This window comes from Sesamum indicum, linkage group LG1 (assembly GCF_026168435.1).
Source record: "Sesamum indicum cultivar Baizhima isolate 11 linkage group LG1, ASM2616843v1, whole genome shotgun sequence".
NCBI classification, from domain to species: domain Eukaryota; kingdom Viridiplantae; phylum Streptophyta; class Magnoliopsida; order Lamiales; family Pedaliaceae; genus Sesamum; species Sesamum indicum.
This window is the reverse complement of record NC_142657.1, coordinates 679030-700464: the sequence shown is the minus strand read 5'-3', so window position 1 is coordinate 700464 and position 21435 is coordinate 679030. Positions and strand designations below refer to the sequence as shown.

Below are 21435 nucleotides of genomic sequence, written 5' to 3'. Positions count from 1 at the left end.
TATACCATAAAAAAAATTCTTAAGAAATTTACAAGAAATTGAGCATTGAGAATTCAAAGAAAAATTAGAACCCAGATTCAAAGTTTATTAATATGAGAAAGGCTGTGGAGGGATCAGTGGGCCTTGGAGCAATCAGTAGGCAGGAAATTCACCTCCTGCTTCACAAGATCATACCCTATCTTATAGTTCATCTGGTGCAAATTCCCAAAGATTGCCAGATCTTGTGATGGCACCAGCGTCAAACACACAACCCCTTTCTCCACCTCCACGAATGTGCTCCCTTCTGTCAACACCAAATCCGCACCCGTGAAGTGGGCTACTATGGGTGGAGACTTCAACTCCCCATCACTCGGCAGTTCATAGCACAAGTTGAACACGCCTTGCGGGTCCGTCGCGCGTTTTCCCTCGATGCTTCTCTCCAGGGTTGATTCCAGTTCTTGGTAAAGATCTGATGGGAGGAACGTCAGCGTCGTGCCTGAGTCTATGATGATGTTGCCCTCATCCGCCACTGCTGCCTTGGAGTTGGATGTTTTGTACCGCAGCCTCTCCCTCCCGACGCTCACGCCCTCCAGTGTCAGGAAGTAGAAGGTGTCGGGTGATTTCTTGACCAGGGGTGTTGAGACGACTCCACGTCCCCCGACGATGGCGTTGCTGCCGAAGCTTATCGTGCTGGAAATATTGGAGTCGAGAAACGTCAGGCAGTAAGAGAATTTGCCGCCGATGGACGTGTCGAGTTGGTTGATTATGGAGAGAGAGCCACCGCCGAGGCCGATGATTCCCGAACCTGTTGCGCTGAAGGTCCCGTCGTTTTCGTGGCCACAGCCGAAGACGACTTTAGGGAATGAGACGTTTTCCCCGGAAGAAGAACCGAATGTGAAGGTTTCGACAGCTAGGTCGCCAATGCTGTAGGATCTGTCCCCATAGGCGACCTGGTACTGGCAGGCATTCCTACTATCACAAGAAGCGCTTCCAACAGCACTGCATTGGTCGGATTGGCATGAAACTCTTCTATAAGTCTTGGTTTTTCTCGGATTAAAGAGCGGGATGTTTTGCTTGTAGCACTGAGTACATGGCAGGCATTGCGTCCATGTCAAATCACTACCCGTATCAGCAATCCCGAATTGTTCCACCGGTGGAGTTCCAATTTGAACTTTCAACAGGTACTCCCCACCAATAGGAGTGAGTGTACCCTGAAAGGATTCTGGAGACTTTGAGGCTGAAGTCAGCCTAAGAGAAGACTTACGTGAAAAAGAACGATTGAACGCGCTTCTCAAACGCTCAAAATGCGAATGAGAATGGTTGTAGGCCGGCGACAGGGGGGAATCCCGATGGATCAGGTCGATGGTGATGCCACCGTTCTTGGTCGCTTGAATCAAGGGTATCAAGAAAACACTAGCAAAGCAAGAAAGGAGAAGAGGGAACAAGAAGAGAGACAAGGGTTTGTAATAGAAAGCCATGATGCGATATATATGTCCTCAATGCTTGCTAGTGTACTGGTGTTAGAGACGGGGAGACTTTGTGATGAAGAATTTGTAAGAATTCTTACAAGATTTATAGGCCAAGAATAGGGTTTGAGAAAATATGGAAAGTCGGAGGGATTAATGTTTTCTTTTCCCATTGTTTGAATTCAATTAATTGGTTCATTACATTTGAATTTTCCACAGCAAAAAGAAACGGAAATCTACATAAAACCCTTCAAATTTTTTAGTGCAAGAAATCATAGTATACGGATACAGTTGACTGATGATTGGTTAATCTCATTGACATAGGAAAAAATATGTCTTTGATTCATGCAATCTAAGATGATTTGATTGCATATTACGACAATGATTTCCTCAGCTTTGTCATATAGAAACATGCACTGAATTCTTAAACGTTACAGACACAACATACACAAACACGAAATTAATGATTGCTATATTAGATATTGATTCAGTGAATAGGACTATGGTAAGTATTTCTTACATTTGGTAATCTAGTTATATTAGTGAAACCATGGAAATTACCTGGAAGTTTTAAGGTTGTGGTCTGTAATAGTTATGATAATTGGTTTAAATATGTTAATAGTGTAAAATCAAAGATATGCATCAAATCCCTTTACTGGATTCTTCGAACTTTCTAATTAATAGTTAATTATCTACATAATTTTTTGGGGTATTTTCATCACAAGTTTTTCTTAAAAAAAAAAATTGAAAATTGTTAGGGTTTTGGTGATTTGAAATGAATTTGGTGGATCATAACAAGACCAATATCTATACTTTGAATAAAATGTAATTTCTTTTTTAGGTTTATTTTGTAAATTTTGAACATTAATTACACCCATAATTTTTTTATTTTTAACAATGAATCAGGTTTATCATATTAGATTTAGCGTTGACTGTTGGATAAACATATATAGAAGTCTCAAAATAGCATATTATGTTTTTCATAATTATAATGGCACATGCAATATTATGTAATTTCAATTTAAGGATTTAATAATATAAAAGAAAAATATTAAAATTGATGTTTTCAAAACCTGTTACTTTCGATTTAATATACTAGTCGCGTGTGAGCATATAAAAAAGAATCACAGTGTAACATACACGGAAAAAAAAATTATGAAAAGATACATATAGTGTGAGGTGAGGAGAAAGAAAAAAATCGACGAGAAGAAATAAATGTTGGGTAAGGTGGGACATAAAAAAAAATTGTAATTGTGGGTCTATTAAAATATAAAGTTTGGGAGGAAAAAAATATGGAAAATATAAGAGGGAAACATATATATAGCAGATTGAGAGAAAAAAAAAATTGTAAGGGATAATTATGCTCATCTCCCCTAAAATTTGATGTAATTACACATAGACCTCCTGTGAGTTGAAAAATTATATTTAGAAGCCTTGAAGCTTGCTTCTGTTTAACAAATAAGTCCCTAAATCAGTCAAATGTAATTAATTTGCTAAAAAAATTAGAAAAAATAATTATATTTACCTCCAATTGACTTACTACTGATTTATTGCAGGTCAATAAATCTTTTTATAATCAAACTACCTTATTATATCTTCACATGTTAATGCATAGGATGAGGTATATCTTCATAGTTATAAATATAGTTTAGTAAAAAAAAAATTATTTGACCTACAATAAGTCAATTGAAGGTAAATATCAATTATTTATTTAGTTTTTTTTGTTAATATCAATAAATTCAGTCAATTTTGAATATCGAACAGATTTAAATATTATACGAAAGCAAACCTCAGGGTCGTTAGATGTAAATTTTTAAATTATAGAAGATTTTGTGTAATTACATCAAACTTTAGGGGAGAAAGTGTAATTATCCAAAATTATAATTATAAAATTATTAAAAAATATTAAAATTACTATTATCAATATTTAAGAGAAAAAAATAAATCAAATAGTAAATTTGGATATTTAAAATTTGGTACAACAAAGAATGTTCTTTTAATAGTACTAGCATTTGTGGCACGTCGTTCGTGCATATAAATAATCTTTCATGCTTTAAGATGTACGATAAATAAGAGCAAATGTATAAATCTATACATTATATTAAGAAAAAAAGAAAGAAAGTAAACAAAACTATTTTATCTGTTGACGTAAAATTTTGAAAGTTGTAATCAGTTATTTTCTTAGTTGAAGGGCATTTTCAACTTCACAAAAAATTGGTACAATTGTGTTATTAACTATCATTTGTGAGTGTGAAGGACTTTTTTTTTTTATATTAGTATAGAAATATTTTATCCTTTAAAATATATTATAAATAAGAGTAAAATATATAAATCAATGCATTACATTTTAAAAAGAAAGAAATCAAAGAAAACTAATTTATTAGTTAATGTAAAAATTGAATAAGTTAGTTTTTATATCAGTTGAAGGATATTTTTTGATTCACATAAAATAGACGAGGTAACTGCAGTATGTAAATATAAAAAAGTATTTTCTTTTTATATTAGTATAAATATAAATACTTGGGTTGTTATAAACCCACAAGCTTGATGAATCACCTAGCCCAACCCACAACTCTTACTACCCAATCCAACTAATAAACGGGTTGGGCTGGGTTCGTCTTCTACTCAAGGCCATGAGCCCAACAACCATCTCTCTTGCTAACAAATCTTCTATCACATTTTAGTATTATATAAATATCACGTTAACACATGTATTGTATTGTATGCATTATCACTCATTAATTAACATATAAGTTACTTAATATTTTAATTTAAAAAATTGATACGTGTCAATCATATATTAGTCTGACATTAACGTACTAACACCTACAAAAATATTCAGATCCTTGTGTAAGTCTTAGTTTATGATATTTTGCTAAGTTCTCAGAAGCCATAGTGTCTCATGTTGTCACAGTATCTAATGTAGTTTCCTATCTAATCACACCCTACCATGTCTGTAAAGCAAACTCCAACATAAATCAACACTATCAAACCCCAAAGGCAACAATCAGAAAGAGGAAAGGGAAAACAGAAGGCCCATATGCAAAAACAGAAGCAATTAACATGATGCAGATCAGATTGGCAACTGGGCATTTCCAAGGTCCATCGTCAAGATGACATCTCTTACACTGCTGTAAAGAATTTTACCTTAAAGTTTCAGTACAAGTACTAATACGGAAGGCAAAGCCCTTTAGTACAAGGAAGTACTAAAATTCTCCTCCCAAGTTTCTCAGTCCATCATTGCGTTCACAAGATGAATTGCAAGTAATATAAGGAAGATGATTTGCAATACTGAATGAAACATAAAAGGACTTGTGAAGTAATTTAGCTTCTTTTGAATGTTTCGGCATGGAATAAAACCGGCTGAGTAAAGAACCAACAAGCAATCCAAACACTCGAGTAACAAACCAACAAGCAATCCAAACACTCTCAATGATCGTTTACTATGGTGCCGTCCTAATTAGGCCAGCCTTCCATCCTACATTCCTAGATACAACAGCAAACACCTTGATTTCAAAGTTCCCATAATGTCTAGCAAGGTAGATAGAAAAGCACAATTGAAGAGGGCCACCAACCAAGCAAGTATATCCTACAACATCCAACAATCCATAAGCATCAACAAATTCAATCAAATTCGAATCTCAGACTCATCTATTTTCCTCAAGAAGGCAGAAGAAAGGTATATTTCACTCATTTCTTTTCAAGTGTTTCACATGTAGACAACTCTTATACTATACTGTTCATATCTCCTGTATGTATAAATTATAACTGATCCCCTCAAATCAGACCAGAACACCATAGCAAAGAGATAAAACATCAGAGAAAATTTGAACTATATCATATATGGTAAGAAAGAAAACAGATTAGGGAAATTTAGCATTCTCATCATCACTTAGCTCATCTTCAATGCTTGAAACATCCATCCTTGCAGAAGCATGCTTAGCCCACTTCACAATTTTCTCAGCCTCCCTAGAGATTCTCTCCTCCTCCTCCATAGCCTTTTTTATCATCTTTCTCTGACTATGCACTGAAAAATTACTCAAGTCAGATAGAAGCTCATCATGCTTCCCCCAATCAAGCCCCAAATCCAAACCCCTGTTTTCTTTATTCTTCTTCCTTGACACCTTCTTGGGAGAACACAAGAAGCAACCAGTCTTCGCAGGTGGAGAAACAGACCTACTGGAAAATTCATCCCAAGGAGAGGAAGAATGTGATTTTCTTCCCTTCTTCTGCATTTTCTCTCGTGGGTTCTTCTTGGCAGGTGAAACACTCCCATCATCAGACGATTTAGAAGGTGACAAACAAACTTTCTCTACTGGGCTTTTCTTCAAACACGTAGAAGACACCTTTTCACTTCTTTCCCCATTCTTCTCTTCAACGGAATCAGAACTTTTCGCTTCGTTTACAGAGTCAATTTTCTTGAACTCTGTAGGATGTGAAAGACTGAAGCTTTTCGTAGACAGCGAAGTGGGCTTCGCCGTGGATGATGGGAACGACTTGAGCCTCTGGAAGCGAGTTTCAAGGTGAGAAGGCAGGCCAGAATCCGTGAAACCAGCGCAGTTAATGGCGGCCACCTGCTCAAGCACAGTCGACTCCATAGCCTGAGACAAGAGCTCTTCCACTGCCTTCTCACCATCGCTATCGGAGAAGAAATCATCCATTTTCAGACACAGTTCAATTTACAACAACTTCTCTTTGATGTTTTCAAGAATTTTTTTCAGTGATGATGCAGAAGTAGTCGCCTGAGCAGTCCCAACGGCTAACTCATGAATGTGGCATTAGTCATCACACTGTCAAATGTGTGGGCCCTTTGATTGCGCTCCAGCTCTTCCAATCTTGTGTTGCTATTTGGTCCCTGAAAATTGATTTAGTATCAATTTGACCCCTACTTTTCTTTTTTTGGCCTTCTCTTTTATGGTTCAATCGTTATAATTTTATATTTTTATTTTAATTACATATAAATAATTTTTGCATTTGATGTTCTTTAATGCCCATGTGATATTACTAGAATAAACATAATTTTTTATTATAAAATAATTGTCATGATTGAAATAAAAATTAGTATCGAATACTATAATTGCAAATATTGCCATGACTACAGTTTAAAAATTATAATAAATTAATATTATTCATCACAGTCCAAAAATATTAATAGAAAAAATTTTGATCAAGGTTAATAAATATTTTTCATGATTTTATCTATAGCTAAAATATTTGTTATGATTTTTAACTGTAGTTAATATTATGACCTCAATTACATAAACAACAGCTAATAATCATCGCATAATCATGATTAATTGGTGTTTGTCATGCTCTTTCACTTTTAACCATAGATTACCAATTACCGAAAGTAGTATTTCTTTTAGTGAATCACGGTTAAAAAAACACGACATTAGTCGTTGTTTTTACAAAACAATTAGTTATAATTCTTAATTATGAAAAATATTAATTAATCATAGTTAAATATTAAATTTTTCCGCATTGATTTTGTTTCGTCTTTAATACTATATTTGTGATAATATTAAAGCATAATAATTTATAACGTAAGAATAGTCCAACTTTTTATAGTGTGTAATTTTATTTTATTTTTTGATTTTGGGCCTAATTAAAGCCATTTATATCTGACTCTTGAAAAAGAAATGATGAGTGAAGGTATTTTTTTTTAAAAAATTACCAATAGTTACGTTTGTCCGACAACTAGTCTATCTCGTTAGTCTCGATTAGATTTTCATCCATTTTATGGTGAAATAATCAACATGCCTTTGTGGATTATGAAATAATGGGAAAAAAAAATTTTGGTCCATTAACTTTGTCCGCGATTAATTTTAGTACACTAACTTTCGTTGTTATCACATTTTGATCAATAATTTACAGAAATGGATCAATTAAGCACGGTGGCGAATGAAATTGGATTTTTTGCCGGAAAATAGCATGTGCACGGCACATGCTCTTTAATTTGGGAATTTTTAGTCCCATGTGGTACTATAGTGTTACATGACACTTGAGGTGGCAATTTTTTGAGGGAAAAATGTTAGTTTTCCCTCCCAAAGCCAATTACCAACTAATAAATAGGGAAAAATAATCTCCATTGAGGGATGGGTTTCTCATCATCACCATTTTAGTAGCAACAATTTTAGATTTCACACAATAATAGAGTGAATAGTAAAAGAGGGGAGAGATATTAAGGCTGAAGAATTTGGGGAGTTCTGCTTTTGAATAATTTGACAAGATGTACACGTCATTGTCTATGTGAAAATACATATGGCTATACTGGCTGCTTTTTTACCATGGCCTTGCCAAGTCAGCAATTTCTGGTGGAAATATTTAAATTAGCCGAAAAATTGGCAATAAAGTCCTAATTTGTATTTAATTGACCCATTTCTGTAAATTATTGGTTAAAATGTGATAACAATGAAAGTTAGTATACTAAAATTAATCGCGGACAAAGTTAATGGACCAAAATTTTTTTTTTCCTGAAATAATTTATACTTATTTTCTTAAAAATTTGCCTAGATTCTTTTATGGACTAGAAGGGCAAGAAAGAAATTTCGCCTCGTCAACTTTTTTTTTTATTAAAAAACAAAAACAGTAAGGATAAAATGGCCATTTTCACGTCCCGATTCAAGAATTACATCATTTCATCAAATATTACGAGTTATTGCGAGAAATATTTGTAAGAATATTAAGTTTGAGGACACGTTACTATCATTTCATAATGGAAAAAGCAAACAATAGCTCCAAAAAATAAGTAAAAAAAGCAATACACAAATGAACATGTAACAGTTTCTTTCTATCATACAAATGTTATTAATGAGGTGAAATCTAACAGAAACATACACATCATCTTTTCATTAAAGTCAGGACAACATCATATTTATTATCAAATCTATACCATACAATCTAAAAGGAACTATGTTTTATTTTCATCAGTTCTTTCTCCAGGAAAAAACAAATCAAAGCCCACAAAAAGGAGAAAATAACAAAAGAAATAATAAATTTGGTTTATTTTCTTGCATGGATGATGAGTCGCCGACTTCTCCACGACCAAGCTGTTATCCGTGGCGATGTTGTAAGAAGAAGGGATGCGACCAGAGTTGTAGAGAAAGTTGTAAGTTTTTGAGAAATAATGCCTACTATGGAGATTATGGAATGGAGGAAAATATTTATGGAGAAAAAGGGGGTTTTCTTGTAAAGGAGGATGATAAATTGATGAAGGAAAAAGGCATGAAAGAGCAAGAGAAAGGGAGTGGTAAGTTGATGAAGAAAAACGGTTTCAACTTTGCCTTCAAGGGAGGGAAGTGATGAGTATTATTGTAAATTTTGATTCAGATCGAGTTTGGTTCAATTTAAATTAATTATATGAGAAGTGTAATGTATATTTATGGAATTATTAATGAAATTTTAACTTTAACCACTAAATTAAAACATTATTAGTATATATCCTAATCTTTTCGGTACAACTTGTGATTTCCATAATTTCATCGCTCTTCGGTACTAGAAACAAATTAATCACGTAACAAATTTATAATTCTTATTTTTATTTAGAAAACTACTTTCATCCGATATTCACTTAATTTAAAAATCTTATATAAAATGTAATTCTAATTAAAATTAAATTAAACCCGTGTATGGCACGAGCCACACGACTCTTCTACGTATATATATATAGCATAACGAAGTTTGACCAATTTAGATCAATTATGACCGACTACTATTGTTCGATGTTTTTGAATTTTTTGATTATTAAGAAATATTTTCACTAATTAGAAAATCTCATTTATTTTAAATTAATAATTTAATTTGTATTTATCTACACAATATTTTAATTATCAAGAAAAAATCTTATTGGTTAGAAACATCATTTATTTTGAATATATTTAATATTTATTTTGTATTTATCCAAAATGTTATCTCATATATTATAACTCATTTTATTTGTATTATCTTAAAAAATTACCTAATAATAATTTAGATATATTGGTATTATATATTGGATGAGCAAATGCAAAATGCTGAAAACATGGCGAAAAAGGTGTTAGATTGGTCAAAATTGCACATTCAAAAGCGTGTGATTTGAGTTTGAGGAGTTGTGAAGTAAAGGTGGTGGAGGTGGAGCTGTACCGAATTAAATTCTATGAACAAAAAATGTGTATTAAGAAATATTAATTTGGTTAAGTGCAGCAGAGCCCATGACGTCTTTTTCACACTTACTCTCTCTCCCATTCATAAAAGTACACTTTTTAGGTATAAAATTAATACTGCAAACTCTTAATCTAAATTGCACTTCAATTTTGTAATTATTTTGGTGTTAGGAGTTGGACTACTCTAATTTCATCAATTCAGATTCATCAAACCCATCTTTTTTTTTTTTGGTTTGGTGTTTAATTATATAATCTAAATATAAGGGGCGAAAAAGAAAGAAATTTCATTTATTTGAGAGATTAGAAAATACTAATCCAAATCTCAGTTTGGTGAGAATCAATTTTATGAGTAAATTACAACGGGTTCTCTTGAGTTTCGTCATAATTATAACGATTTATTATTATTTGAAAAATCACATGTGTGTGTATATATATATAGAGAGAGAGAGAGAGAGAGAGAGGGAGAGAGAAGAGTTAGGCAAGTCAAAATGGTGTGAAGGCTTAAAAAAATCACATTTTAGTGGTGAGATGGGGCAAGAGAAATACATAGACTAAAAGGCATCCATGTTCCAGCCAGAAAGAAACTTGCACTTTCCTTCATTACATGCCTAACTTCCCCAACAAAAAGGCCTTTTTCCACTTTCCTTAAACTTTTCAACTCATTCATGAATAGAATTAGAACCAAAACCAACCACTTTTGTACCCCAAACATCAAGAGATGGCCTCCAACAACAAGCCCAAGAAACCACTACTCCATCTCCACTCCAATCTCTCCATCACCCTATTCTTCATTGTTGTCTTCACCATTCCCGCCTTACTTCTCCTCCACACTCCTTCTAACTACATCTGCACAAACCTCATCTCTTCCAATGACAAGTTCACATGGTCCGGCGATCTCCGCTACGCCGAGTTTTCCTGGAACAAGCTCAAATTCGATGGTGACAACCCTCCACCGACTTCTCTCAAGATCGCCGTCTTCTCAAGGAAATGGCCCACTAGCTCAACTCCCGGTGGTATGGAACGGCACGCGCATACGCTCCACATGGCTCTAGCACGTCGTGGCCATCGAGTACACGTCTTCACTTCTCCCCCTGCCAATGAGATCGTTCCAATCGCACAGCAGACTGAACAAAGTTCACCCTCGTATCCCGTAGTGCATTGGCACGAGGGTGAACCGGACAAATGGCGGTACAACAAGGCATGGGAACAGTTCCAGGAAGAGAACCGGGACGACCCCTTTGATGTGATCCACTCAGAGAGCGTGGCGCTGCCGTTTTGGCTGGCGAAGGGAGTTCCCAACCTAGCCGTTTCGTGGCATGGGATAGCACTTGAGAGCGTGCAGTCGAGCATCTACCAAGACTTGACTCGGAAGCCTAATGAACTGATGTCCCCTGCATTCAACAATAGTTTACAAGTTATGATCCCCAAAGTTCTGAATGAGATCAGATTCTTCTCACACTATGCACACCATGTAGCCATAAGTGACAGTTGCGGTGAAATGCTAAGAGATGTGTACCAAATCCCAACCAAGAGAGTTCATGTTATAGTTAATGGTGTCAATGAGGAGGACTTCGTCCAAGACTTGGGATTGGGGCAAGAGTTCAGATCCAAGATTGGTGTCCCGGAGAATGCTAGCCTAGTTCTCGGTGTTGCAGGGAGACTAGTGAAAGATAAAGGCCACCCGCTACTCTATGAGGCCTTCTCCAAGCTCATAACCAAGCACCCTCATGTCTACTTGATCGTGGCCGGCTCTGGGCCGTGGATGCATAGATACAAAGAGTTGGGGCCTCAAGTCATAGTCTTGGGATCGATGAATCCCCTAGAGTTACGGGCTTTTTATAACGCAATTGACATTTTTGTTAATCCAACTCTTAGGCCACAAGGGCTTGATCTCACTCTGATGGAGGCAATGATGACTGGGAAGCCTGTTATGGCATCAAGATTTCCTAGCATTAAGGGGACTATTGTGGTTGATGATGAATTCGGGTTCATGTTTTCACCTAACACCGAATCGTTGCACGAGGCGTTAGAGTTGGTGGTGGCAGAAGGGGCGAAGAGGCTGTCACAGAGAGGAAGGGCGTGCAGGGAATATGCAGCTTCTATGTTTACAGCCCGGAAAATGGCACTAGCTTATGAAAGATTGTTTCTTTGTATCAAGAATCAGTCATTTTGTATGTACCCTTAGACACATCAATTTCTTTTTTTTTTTCCCCTGTTGGGGGATTCAAACTTTTCTTACAGTAAGATTGTTATTAATTTAAGGATACAATACAAATAACTATTCCTACATCGACCAGAACTCCGAAATAATTTTCAAATATACTCTGTGGATTTGATTTTGTCTAAGCTGAGTGGTAGTGTAAGATGAATGATGTAGATTAGATCCTTCAATTATATCTTAGATTTTCTTGCAAGTTGAGTTCAGAAAGTCAAACCTTTTAAAATCTCAAACTTAATCCCTCCTGTTTTAGATTCTACTTATTATTTAGCTGCATTCTGTGGTCTCCGTTGGTTGTCCCAATGAACCTTCAAATAACACTATCTCAAGAAAGCTATTAGCTGGCGGCTTAATTTACGCTGCCTAATTATACATAAGTCGTGTATATGTAAAATAAAATATAAAATGAGCGCCAATTTGGAATCGAGGATGCAGAATGATCATATTTAACTTTGTTGGAAATGAATTAAGAGTGTTAAGTAGAGGCAAACTTTATATGATCACTTTTGATCTATCTGTAATGATATTCACTATTCACTAATACAACATTGTCGATGTTCGACTTTGTTCGAATCTGTGATAAGCAGGCCTAGTTCTTATGAACAACAGCACACTAGATGCTAGCCCCAGAAGAGAAATGCATCCCCACCACACAAATGTCCAGAAATAGCATTTCCTTCCCATGCACACCACTGAATTAGCCAGAAGGCCTACACCTGAAACCGCGTTGGAATCATAAACCAATGCAGCTAGGAATCCGTAAATGAGGGATCCAATGGGGATGTTTGTGATGAGAATGTTATGGTTTACACCAGCACTCTCAGGTCCGAAGAGCTCAGATGTTATTGAAACGGCAGCAGCAAATATGAACCCGGAGCTGAGTCCAATGAGTGCAGTTCCAGCTTGGATTGCTAATGGGTTACCTCCGAATGCCACAAGAACAAAGAAGGCGATTGGTGTAGGCAGGAGAGCAATCGTAAGCCATCCTGTCCTGGCAAAATAGACTTTTCTGCAAATATGTATACATCTCTCAGTAATAACAAACAGCATATATTAGTCACAAGTCATAACAACTCCAAATTTTGCTAATGTTGGAATCTTGTTATCTAGATTCAAGTTTTCCGTTTTTATGTCACAGAATTGGATATGTGTAATTAAACTTTAATGAGTTTTACTTACGCTCGAATGAAGTCTGGAGCAGCGGAAAGCAGGCGACCGAAGAAGGAGAAGGCAGAATATACAGTGATGAGCTTTGAGTTCATTAAACTATGTCCAAGTGATTGAGCTATCTGCCCTATATTATTACTGTACACAAGACCAATAGTGCCTCCAGAGAAATATGCAAGATAGTACAGCCAAAAGTCCAAACTGTGGCCGAGCATTTTTGCTGTATGCTCTTGCCCAAGCATCACTAGCCGGTCCTTTTCAATCACAGTTGCACAAGAACAACGTTTATCAGCACCATGAGGAGACCCTTCAATGTTAGAAGAGTTGGTTAATCCATTTGCCAGGCTATCACGACTAAGGAGCTCTTTATGTAGTTCCAGATCTTCAGCATCAACAAGAATAAATCCTGAACCATCAAGGCGGAAGCTTGAGTAAACCGTGCGCCTGAACCAGTTTCTAGCATAGACAACACCAGGGATTCCTAAAGGAAGAATGAGAAGGAAAACGGCACCAGCAAAGAGGAAACAAGCCATTAATGCATTTGATGGATGGAGGAAAAGAAGATATAGGCCTGTGATAACAGCCAACAAGTTTAACTTAAGGAATGTAAATTGGTCGCGCTTAACGACATCAGGGTCGGGACCATCCACGGGAGGTTGACGAACGATGGGCACTAGTGCTGCGATTGATGTGAAGAGTGGAACTAAAGCATTGAGGAGAAGATAGACGGCGGACGTTGAAAGGTTAAGTGAATTCGCAGCAAGGTTGTATAAGGCTGCACTTACACCATTGAAGCTCACTGTGAGAGAAAGAGCAAGTGGCCTATTAGATGGGAAATTCTTTATGCAGAGAACAAAGCAAACTGTATTGAACCAGCAGATGCTGCATCCAGCTAACAAGCAGAGTAAAAATACCTGCAACATAAAGTTGACATAGTGATGTCACCATAATCACTAATGTTATCATATTTGCATAAACAGCAAACTCAACAACATGATGCATGGTTTAATTTCTTGTTAATCCAACAGAGAGAAGCATTGCAGTTAGACCTGTGAGTCTTAATAAACAACCGGAGACATACTTTTTTCTTGATATCATATTTTACTTCATATGTGAAGAAAAAAACTAAAATAGATATCTGCTCAAACTGTCGGTTCAATTTGATATGAGCAATGTGTTTGATAGGAGCCTACCACAGATAATATATTTCTCAAAAAACCTACCATAATATAGTTTTCAAAATAACAAAGTAACAGTGAGCTATAATAAAGTGAAACATAATGCAACCAAAGTGTCCAGAAGAAGAAATGTGTGTGAACAATGTTCAAATTCATTCAATCTAAATTTGACCAACAGGCCAAACAAACAAAAAAAAAAAAAAGAGAAAGTGGCCGTCGAGCAATAAAGAAAAAGGGAAAATTGCACGTTTGGTACCACAAAATAAATTAGAAACATGCTTTTAATAATAAGGGTCGATTACACTCATACTCCGTTTCAAAATGCAAAATTACAATTTCTGCCAAAAAGCTCCCAAACTTATACTTACACCACCACCAAAAATTCACTGGTTACTCCTGACCTACTATTGTTAGGACTTGAATGAAAAATGTTGAAGTTAGCAAAAAATTTATATAAATTTCCATTTTTGCCTTTCATTTAACATTCCCATTCAATAATTTTATACTTATAAGGGGGAAAGTGTAATGATGTTACCCCTTTACAAGTATAAAAACATATGCGAGATCAGAATAGGGGTGAAATTGAAAATTCATGTAATTATTTTTGTTAACACCAATATTTTTCATTCAAACCCTAATGAAAGGGAGTCATGTGTAAATAGAGATTTTTTTTAGGGGGTGTAAGTATAACTTCAAAATTTTTTTGTTCGAAAGTATAATTCTCTATTTTTAAAAGGAGTGCAGTATAATTAACCTTAATAACAAAATGAAAAGTCTACATAGGTTTTGGATAGCGTTAAAATGGAAAAGGAGCAGTCAAATTAAGGAGGCCCAAACTGTCAAGACAATTAGATGAGGTATAGGTGAATAGTTGTTCCTGGGATGGGTAGACAGATCACTTGGAGGACATAGTCCCACATATTCTGCTTCAAGTACAAATATATTTTCACGGCTACAATTTCCTCACACTAAATGCACCTTTCCCTAGTCCCTATTCTTTGTAATTGTAAATTTGTAACAGTGTAGTAGGAATTTGGGTCCATTCGCAGCCCCAAAGTATCAGATAAGGTCACAGGATTTGTTGCATTATATCGTTGACTTAAAAGGGAAATACCATATTCTGTCCAAAAATAAGATTACAAAAATTTATTCAACCTATAGAATGCTAACTTGTATTTCAAACTATAGAATGCTGGCTTATATTCCGACAAGATCTAATTCAGTTAGCAAAGTTGAGACCTAAGATTATAAGTTCGAATTTCACTATATACATCAGATGTTGTTCTATTGTAATAGTAGGTGTATTTATCGATCAGGATATTATTATTCAAATTGTCATTGTTAAGTATTGATATTTAACAAAAAATAGTTATAATCGAGTTATTTTAATTAATAATACTTCCTCACTTCAAATCAAAACTAATCAAATATAAAGAAACTAAAATGCTATGCAAGAAATATTGTGAGGGATTTGAACCTAAAATCTCCAATTGGAATTGCACTTTATGATTCACTACGGCCAATAAAATTATAATAATGCTGGGGTCTCATGAACTTTAAAAACGTAAGTTTTAAAGATCAGTTTTAGGTTAAAACAATGTTACTAGAGATTTAAATTACACTCCTAGGAGTGCAATCTACATTATTTTCTTCGTCTTTTTGTATTATAATTAGAAGAGTTAAAGTGAAAAATATTAAAACTGAGAGTATCTGAAATAAATAGTGAGAATTACAAAGTTTAAAGTTGGAATATTGATTAAAAAATAAATAAAAAAATGGAAATACTGTGCTATAGTTTTTGTGTTGTTTACATACTACAGTGCTTAGACAAGTACCTTTCTATTTAGCTTTAAAAGGAAAACCTTTTTCTTTGAAGTTTGGTATGCGGAAGTTGCAAACACCCACTTGTAACTTTTATATAGCGACCTGATCAAAATTATTCTGAACAATGAATGTAAATGCAAACAAATTTCTGAAAACGAGACGTGCAATTTAACTACTTATGTGCATACGAAATCAAGTACTCAGAATTGGACGAAAACCAAAAGAGGAAGAACAAAAATTGAGCACGGCGTTTGCCTCGCATTTTGCAACGACCACCAAACGCACGTACCGAATTGACAGGGGAGAATAACTAACCACGAAATACGGCAAGGCAATCACGTTGCTAATCACGAGCCACTGCACGCCGTACCCAACCAATCCCATGACCGCTGCCGTGAACATCACCGCCCACAGCGGCAGCCACATGAGCGCCAGCCCCGACGACCATCCCACCGCCTTGCCGAGGTCCGACGCTGTGGCGAGGTAGTTAAGCTGCACCTGAGACACACCGAGGACCGCCTTCATCTCCGATGAGTATGCCGAGAAGTCGAAATTCGTCCCCGTGAACGCCTGAATCCAAATCGTCGCCACTAGAATCATCCACTTCCGTGACTGCCCCGCCATTAGGAACGCCGGAAAACGCCACAGCACGACGGCGGTCTTAGACGTTGAGGCTCTCCAATCTCCACTGGGTTTAGTGGTGGTGGATGAATTCTTACGTGGAAGCTTTTATATACGCTAACATAAATTCCCACTCTATTAATGACAAAAAAACAGTGAGTGATGCTCAAAATCTTGTCTTTCTTAATTTGCTTTGGGTTTAAAAAATACATACAAATAAATATTTATCCATTTATTACTCAAAATAGGTAAAAATACTGATTTTAATTTTTTTATTTTAAACTATTTAAATTACATTAAAATTAATTTAAGTCAAATATTATAAGCAACTTCACACCAATTTTTGCAGTTTACTACTAAGATTATAGTTATTAAACTATTTTCGAAAAATTCTAGTTCGGATTCGGTTCGGTCAAACCCGAATCGGCAAGTACAATACATTTATTGTGCAGTTGGTGTATAGTTAAGGAAAAATGATCAATCACATAAATACACTTGTTATATGATTGATTTGATTCGGTCAAAAATGATCCGAACAAAATTTTTTATATTCCCTCTAATTCCAACTTTTATATGCAAATACTTTTAATTTTTATGACTGTTTAACTTACAGCTTTGACAAGTGTAGAATTATTGCAAGCGACTCTTTAATTCTTCCAATTGTTAACTTTTTGCGATAATTATATAATTACAGTCATATTTTAGTAAATTGAATAATCGAGTAATATATTAATTCGACGATGTATTAATATAAATAATATTTTATATACTTAATGAAACTCGAATCCATAATCATAAGTTGGATGATCTAACTTTAGGATTGACTATTGGGGTAGGACGTAGAGCAATAACAGAGGGTTGGGAGTGGGCCCCGGCGGACAATGGGAGTGAAAGGGCGGAGGGAGCTAACTGAGAGCGAGGCTTGTGATTGGGTGCGGATACGGCCCCTGCGGCCTGTGGGAGATGGCGCGCGTCTGCTACCAGTCTTTGCTTCCCATTCCCAATGCACCTACCTACTTTCATTTTCTTTTTCTTTTTCTTTTTTCCAAAAAATTGTCGTAGTGTCATATTGTCCTAGGAGAAAAAAAGAATCAAATTAAATATCATTAAAATGGGATGATTGCATCACTCTTTTATAAATTAATCTGTAATTATACGTAATTTTTTTATAATTTAATATTCATGATATTTATCTAATAAATAGATCATCCCATTTAAGTCAATATTCACCGAATTAATTGATATTAACAAAAACTTGATTTAATACTAACTTATTAGGTGAACAAACATTTTCTAATCGAACTATCTTTATAAAGGTGAATTACATAAATTCTTACGTGCATTAATGTGTGAAGAAGTATAATGATAGTTTAGTCAAAAAAAATTATTTGATATTGGGGCAAGTGGAGCTATATTTTTTTTTTTTGCTAGTAAATGTTAAAAGTATTAAATATAATTTTTTTAAATTATAAATAATTTATGTGTAATTACATCAAATTTTCAATATAACTGTGTGCGTGAACCAAGCTAATTAAAATCACATGCGTTAAATTCGTTAATAAAAACAGTACGCTAAACTGCAACCCACAGAATTTGTAGGTGTGATTTAATGGGAATCGTGTGATTCGGCTTTCTAGAAGTTGTATTAGTAGCGAAGGCCGTGGACGCGAATCATGGGGTGCCATCCATATGAAATCAATGGACAGAAACTGACAGATTTTGCGGCTGCAGACTAACCAAGTAGCAGGCTGAAACCGTGCACTACGTTTGCTTTTATTTTTAATTTGTTTTGATGTGTTTTGTGAAAATACAGAAAGAAAAATAAGTATATATGTTTGGATTTGTTTTTATTGATAATATAAAATAAGTATGGTATATTTGATAGTGTTTAGTGAGAGACAAAAATTATTGTTCATTGTCAAATCATACTTATTTAATATATATTTATATATATGTATGAGTATGAATATAATTTTTTTAGTTGTAGGGTCTATAATTAGTGTACACTTAATAAATGAGGCACCGTTTCAAAACACCACCAAAACTTCAAAAACAAATCGAAGCAAATATTTACCATGTTTTGGCCAATCTCTGAGATGGGCAAAGAATGAAACCAAATACTATGGTGGCTTTCCTCTTTTTGTCTCCACCAATATATAGAAAATAATTATGATGTGAGATAAAAAAAAATAACAATAATGTGAGGATATGAGAAATAAATAAATTTGTGAAAAAAAAACATAGATAATATAAGAAAAAAAATAAATTATAATCGCGAATTTATTCTAAATATTAGAGTTTGTGAGAAAAAGAAATATAAAGAAGTCAAGATGAATATTAGGTTTGGTCGGGTTAATCCACTTCAGCATCGGATTGAATTAGTAAAAAAATTAGATAGTTCATCCTAAGCCCGGCCTGGCCCGATCAATACTTGCGACCAATCCAACCCAGTGGCACAGGATCACCTGGTCCTGGATTGGGCTTGGGTGGGTTTGTTGGGCCTTTATTTTTTAATAATACTTGACATATAATTCTTATTTTATTATTCTAAATTGACTATTTTAATACTTTTTTTTCTTTTTTGTACTTTTGAAACTTTGTAAACTTTTCTTTATTTTTTTACTTTAATTTATTAATACTCTTTTTATTTTCAAAATTATTTTAAGTTATTTTTTAATTTATTATCATCTAAGTTTATTATTGTAAGCTTGTTCATCAAATTATTATTTAAATTCATTATATATTCTTAACTGTCATTTTTTTATATATAAATTTTTTGTGTGATTTAATTTATTATTTATTTTATAAGACAATTATAAATTCAAGTAATTATTTATAAGAAGACCACAATACCATAAAATAATAATAATAATAAAACAAGCACATCCAACCCTGATCTGAGCCACAGTTGGGCTGGTGGGGGTTGGGTTTGGATTTAAAAATGAACCAAATTTGGGCCCACTTATTGGACCAAAATTTCCCCAAAACCAGCCATGAACAATAGTGAATTGATCTTGGGTCGGGCTTTTTGAGTTGGTCCATATCAGTCCTGAGTCAACCAGCCCATTATGCACCTTGATGAAGGAGTGATGTGAGAGGGAAACGTAGAGTAGTAGGTTGAGAGAAAAAAATTATAATTATAAAGATTATTAAAAAATAATTAAAACTACTATTCTGGCTAATTTATTTGAAGGAAAAAAAATAAAAATTAAGAGTAAATTTAGATATTTAGAAGTTGGTACGATAATTTCTTTTAATAGTATAGATAACATGTTGCATGGATGTCCAATAATTAATATAGTGACAGAGTTTATTTATTTTATAATATCCAATTCATTAAATGTATTAATAATTCAAACTAATAAATACATTTAAATAAAACAAAGAAACAACAAATTAAATACTATAAAAAACACACATAGACTCCATTCGTGACACTCAAACTTACAACTTACTTGAGTGCTCTTAAAATCAAACATAAAAATGACACTCCATGACGGTGTCGATGTATAACTCATAGGGTAATTAAGTTCGATTATGCAAATAATTATTGATATTTATAAAATTATAAGTACACCTTCTTAAGAGGTGTCGATGTAATTTTTTCAAAAGTTGTTTCTATATAAATTACAATTACAACTTTAATATATGTAATTATAATTTTTTAGAAAATGAAAAGTATTTGTGTAATTAAATATTATATAAAGGGTTGCAAATGTAATTTACTTTAATTTGTATTTATAGCAATTATTGTCCCATCAAAAAATTATACCATACATCATTTTCACCTCAATTTAAAGCACTAGTTACATTTTTCAATATACTTTTCAAAAATTTGTCATTCTTAAACCTTCTCATAATTTACCAAAAATCATCCAAAAAATAATAATATAAATAAAACGTTTTCTTGATGAACATCTTCAATTAATTATTTTTCTTTTTAAAGAGTGATCAATTACATTATTCATCGTACTAACATGTTCAAATGCGTGTAAAATAAATAATAATAATAATAATTATTAAAATATATAAGACATATTTATGAAACATCCAAAACCTATGCTTAAAAAGTAAATCTACACCATCCTAAGCCTACTTTCAAATTAAATTCCAAGTTTCATATATTCCTAATTAATCGATAAATTTGAAATATTAATTGCATAGGCCGAATAATTATTTTTTTAATTTGTGGCCTAGTCCCATATTATGATGCCCACATATTCTTAAAAATTAAATCGTAGAATTATATAAAGTTTTTTCAAAAATTAATTATCATTTAAAAGATAAATTAATTAGATAAATAAAATATTAAAAATGTAAAAGAAATTACGAGAAAACATTGAAAAAAAGAGAAAAGAAAAGGGAATATGAAAATTGTGAAGAGAGACAAATGAGAAGTTGGAAAAAATAAATATGGAGAATGTGAGAGAGAAAAAATTAATCGTACTACAGTTTATTAAAATTATGAAAGTTTGTGAGGGTAAAAAATATAAAGAACATGAGAGAAAAATGGAGTTGTGGGTCGAGAGAAAAAAATATAATTATAAAGTATTAAAATTATTATTATGGGCATTTTTTTTAAAAGTAAAATAAATAAAAGGGTAAAATGGGATGATAAAAAATTGATACGAGCAATGAGTTTTTTATTTTTATAATAGTATAAATGCATTATATGATGAGTTTTAATATCCGGTTCTGGACTCGGTTGATGCTTTGGAATTGTTAGCCTTTGTAACTTGACCCAATACGCGGCCCAGTTAGGATGAAAAAGCCCGGCCCAATTAGGAAGAAACTACCTCCTACTTTACCCCTGCTAAACCCTGATTCTTCCGTCTAAGCAG

The 21435-nt window shown here is 34.0% G+C and overlaps 3 protein-coding genes and 1 pseudogene across 3 annotated transcripts; 1 reads left to right on the top strand and 3 right to left on the bottom strand.

The window, feature by feature from the left end:
* Positions 1-62: 62 nt before the first annotated feature.
* LOC105158743 (aspartic proteinase CDR1 pseudogene) lies at positions 63-1524 on the bottom strand (annotated as a pseudogene).
* Positions 1525-5068: 3544 nt separating this feature from the next.
* Positions 5069-6400, bottom strand: LOC105158662 (vitellogenin-2 protein). Its single transcript, XM_011075523.3, has one exon. The coding sequence runs from the start codon at positions 6104-6106 to the stop codon at positions 5309-5311; it is 798 nt and encodes a 265-aa protein (XP_011073825.1). The 5' UTR covers positions 6107-6400; the 3' UTR covers positions 5069-5308.
* Positions 6401-10135: 3735 nt separating this feature from the next.
* LOC105158577 (UDP-Glycosyltransferase superfamily protein) lies at positions 10136-11875 on the top strand. The gene has a single exon (XM_011075411.3). The coding sequence runs from the start codon at positions 10305-10307 to the stop codon at positions 11769-11771; it is 1467 nt and encodes a 488-aa protein (XP_011073713.1). The 5' UTR covers positions 10136-10304; the 3' UTR covers positions 11772-11875.
* Positions 11876-12284: 409 nt separating this feature from the next.
* LOC105158488 (protein NUCLEAR FUSION DEFECTIVE 4-like) lies at positions 12285-16742 on the bottom strand. Its single transcript, XM_020692787.2, has 3 exons — positions 16289-16742; positions 12984-13885; positions 12285-12813 (listed from the first exon to the last, which is right to left on the bottom strand). The coding sequence occupies exons 1-3, from the start codon at positions 16595-16597 to the stop codon at positions 12342-12344; spliced, it is 1683 nt and encodes a 560-aa protein (XP_020548446.2). The 5' UTR covers positions 16598-16742; the 3' UTR covers positions 12285-12341.
* Between the last annotated feature and the right edge of the window lie 4693 nt (positions 16743-21435).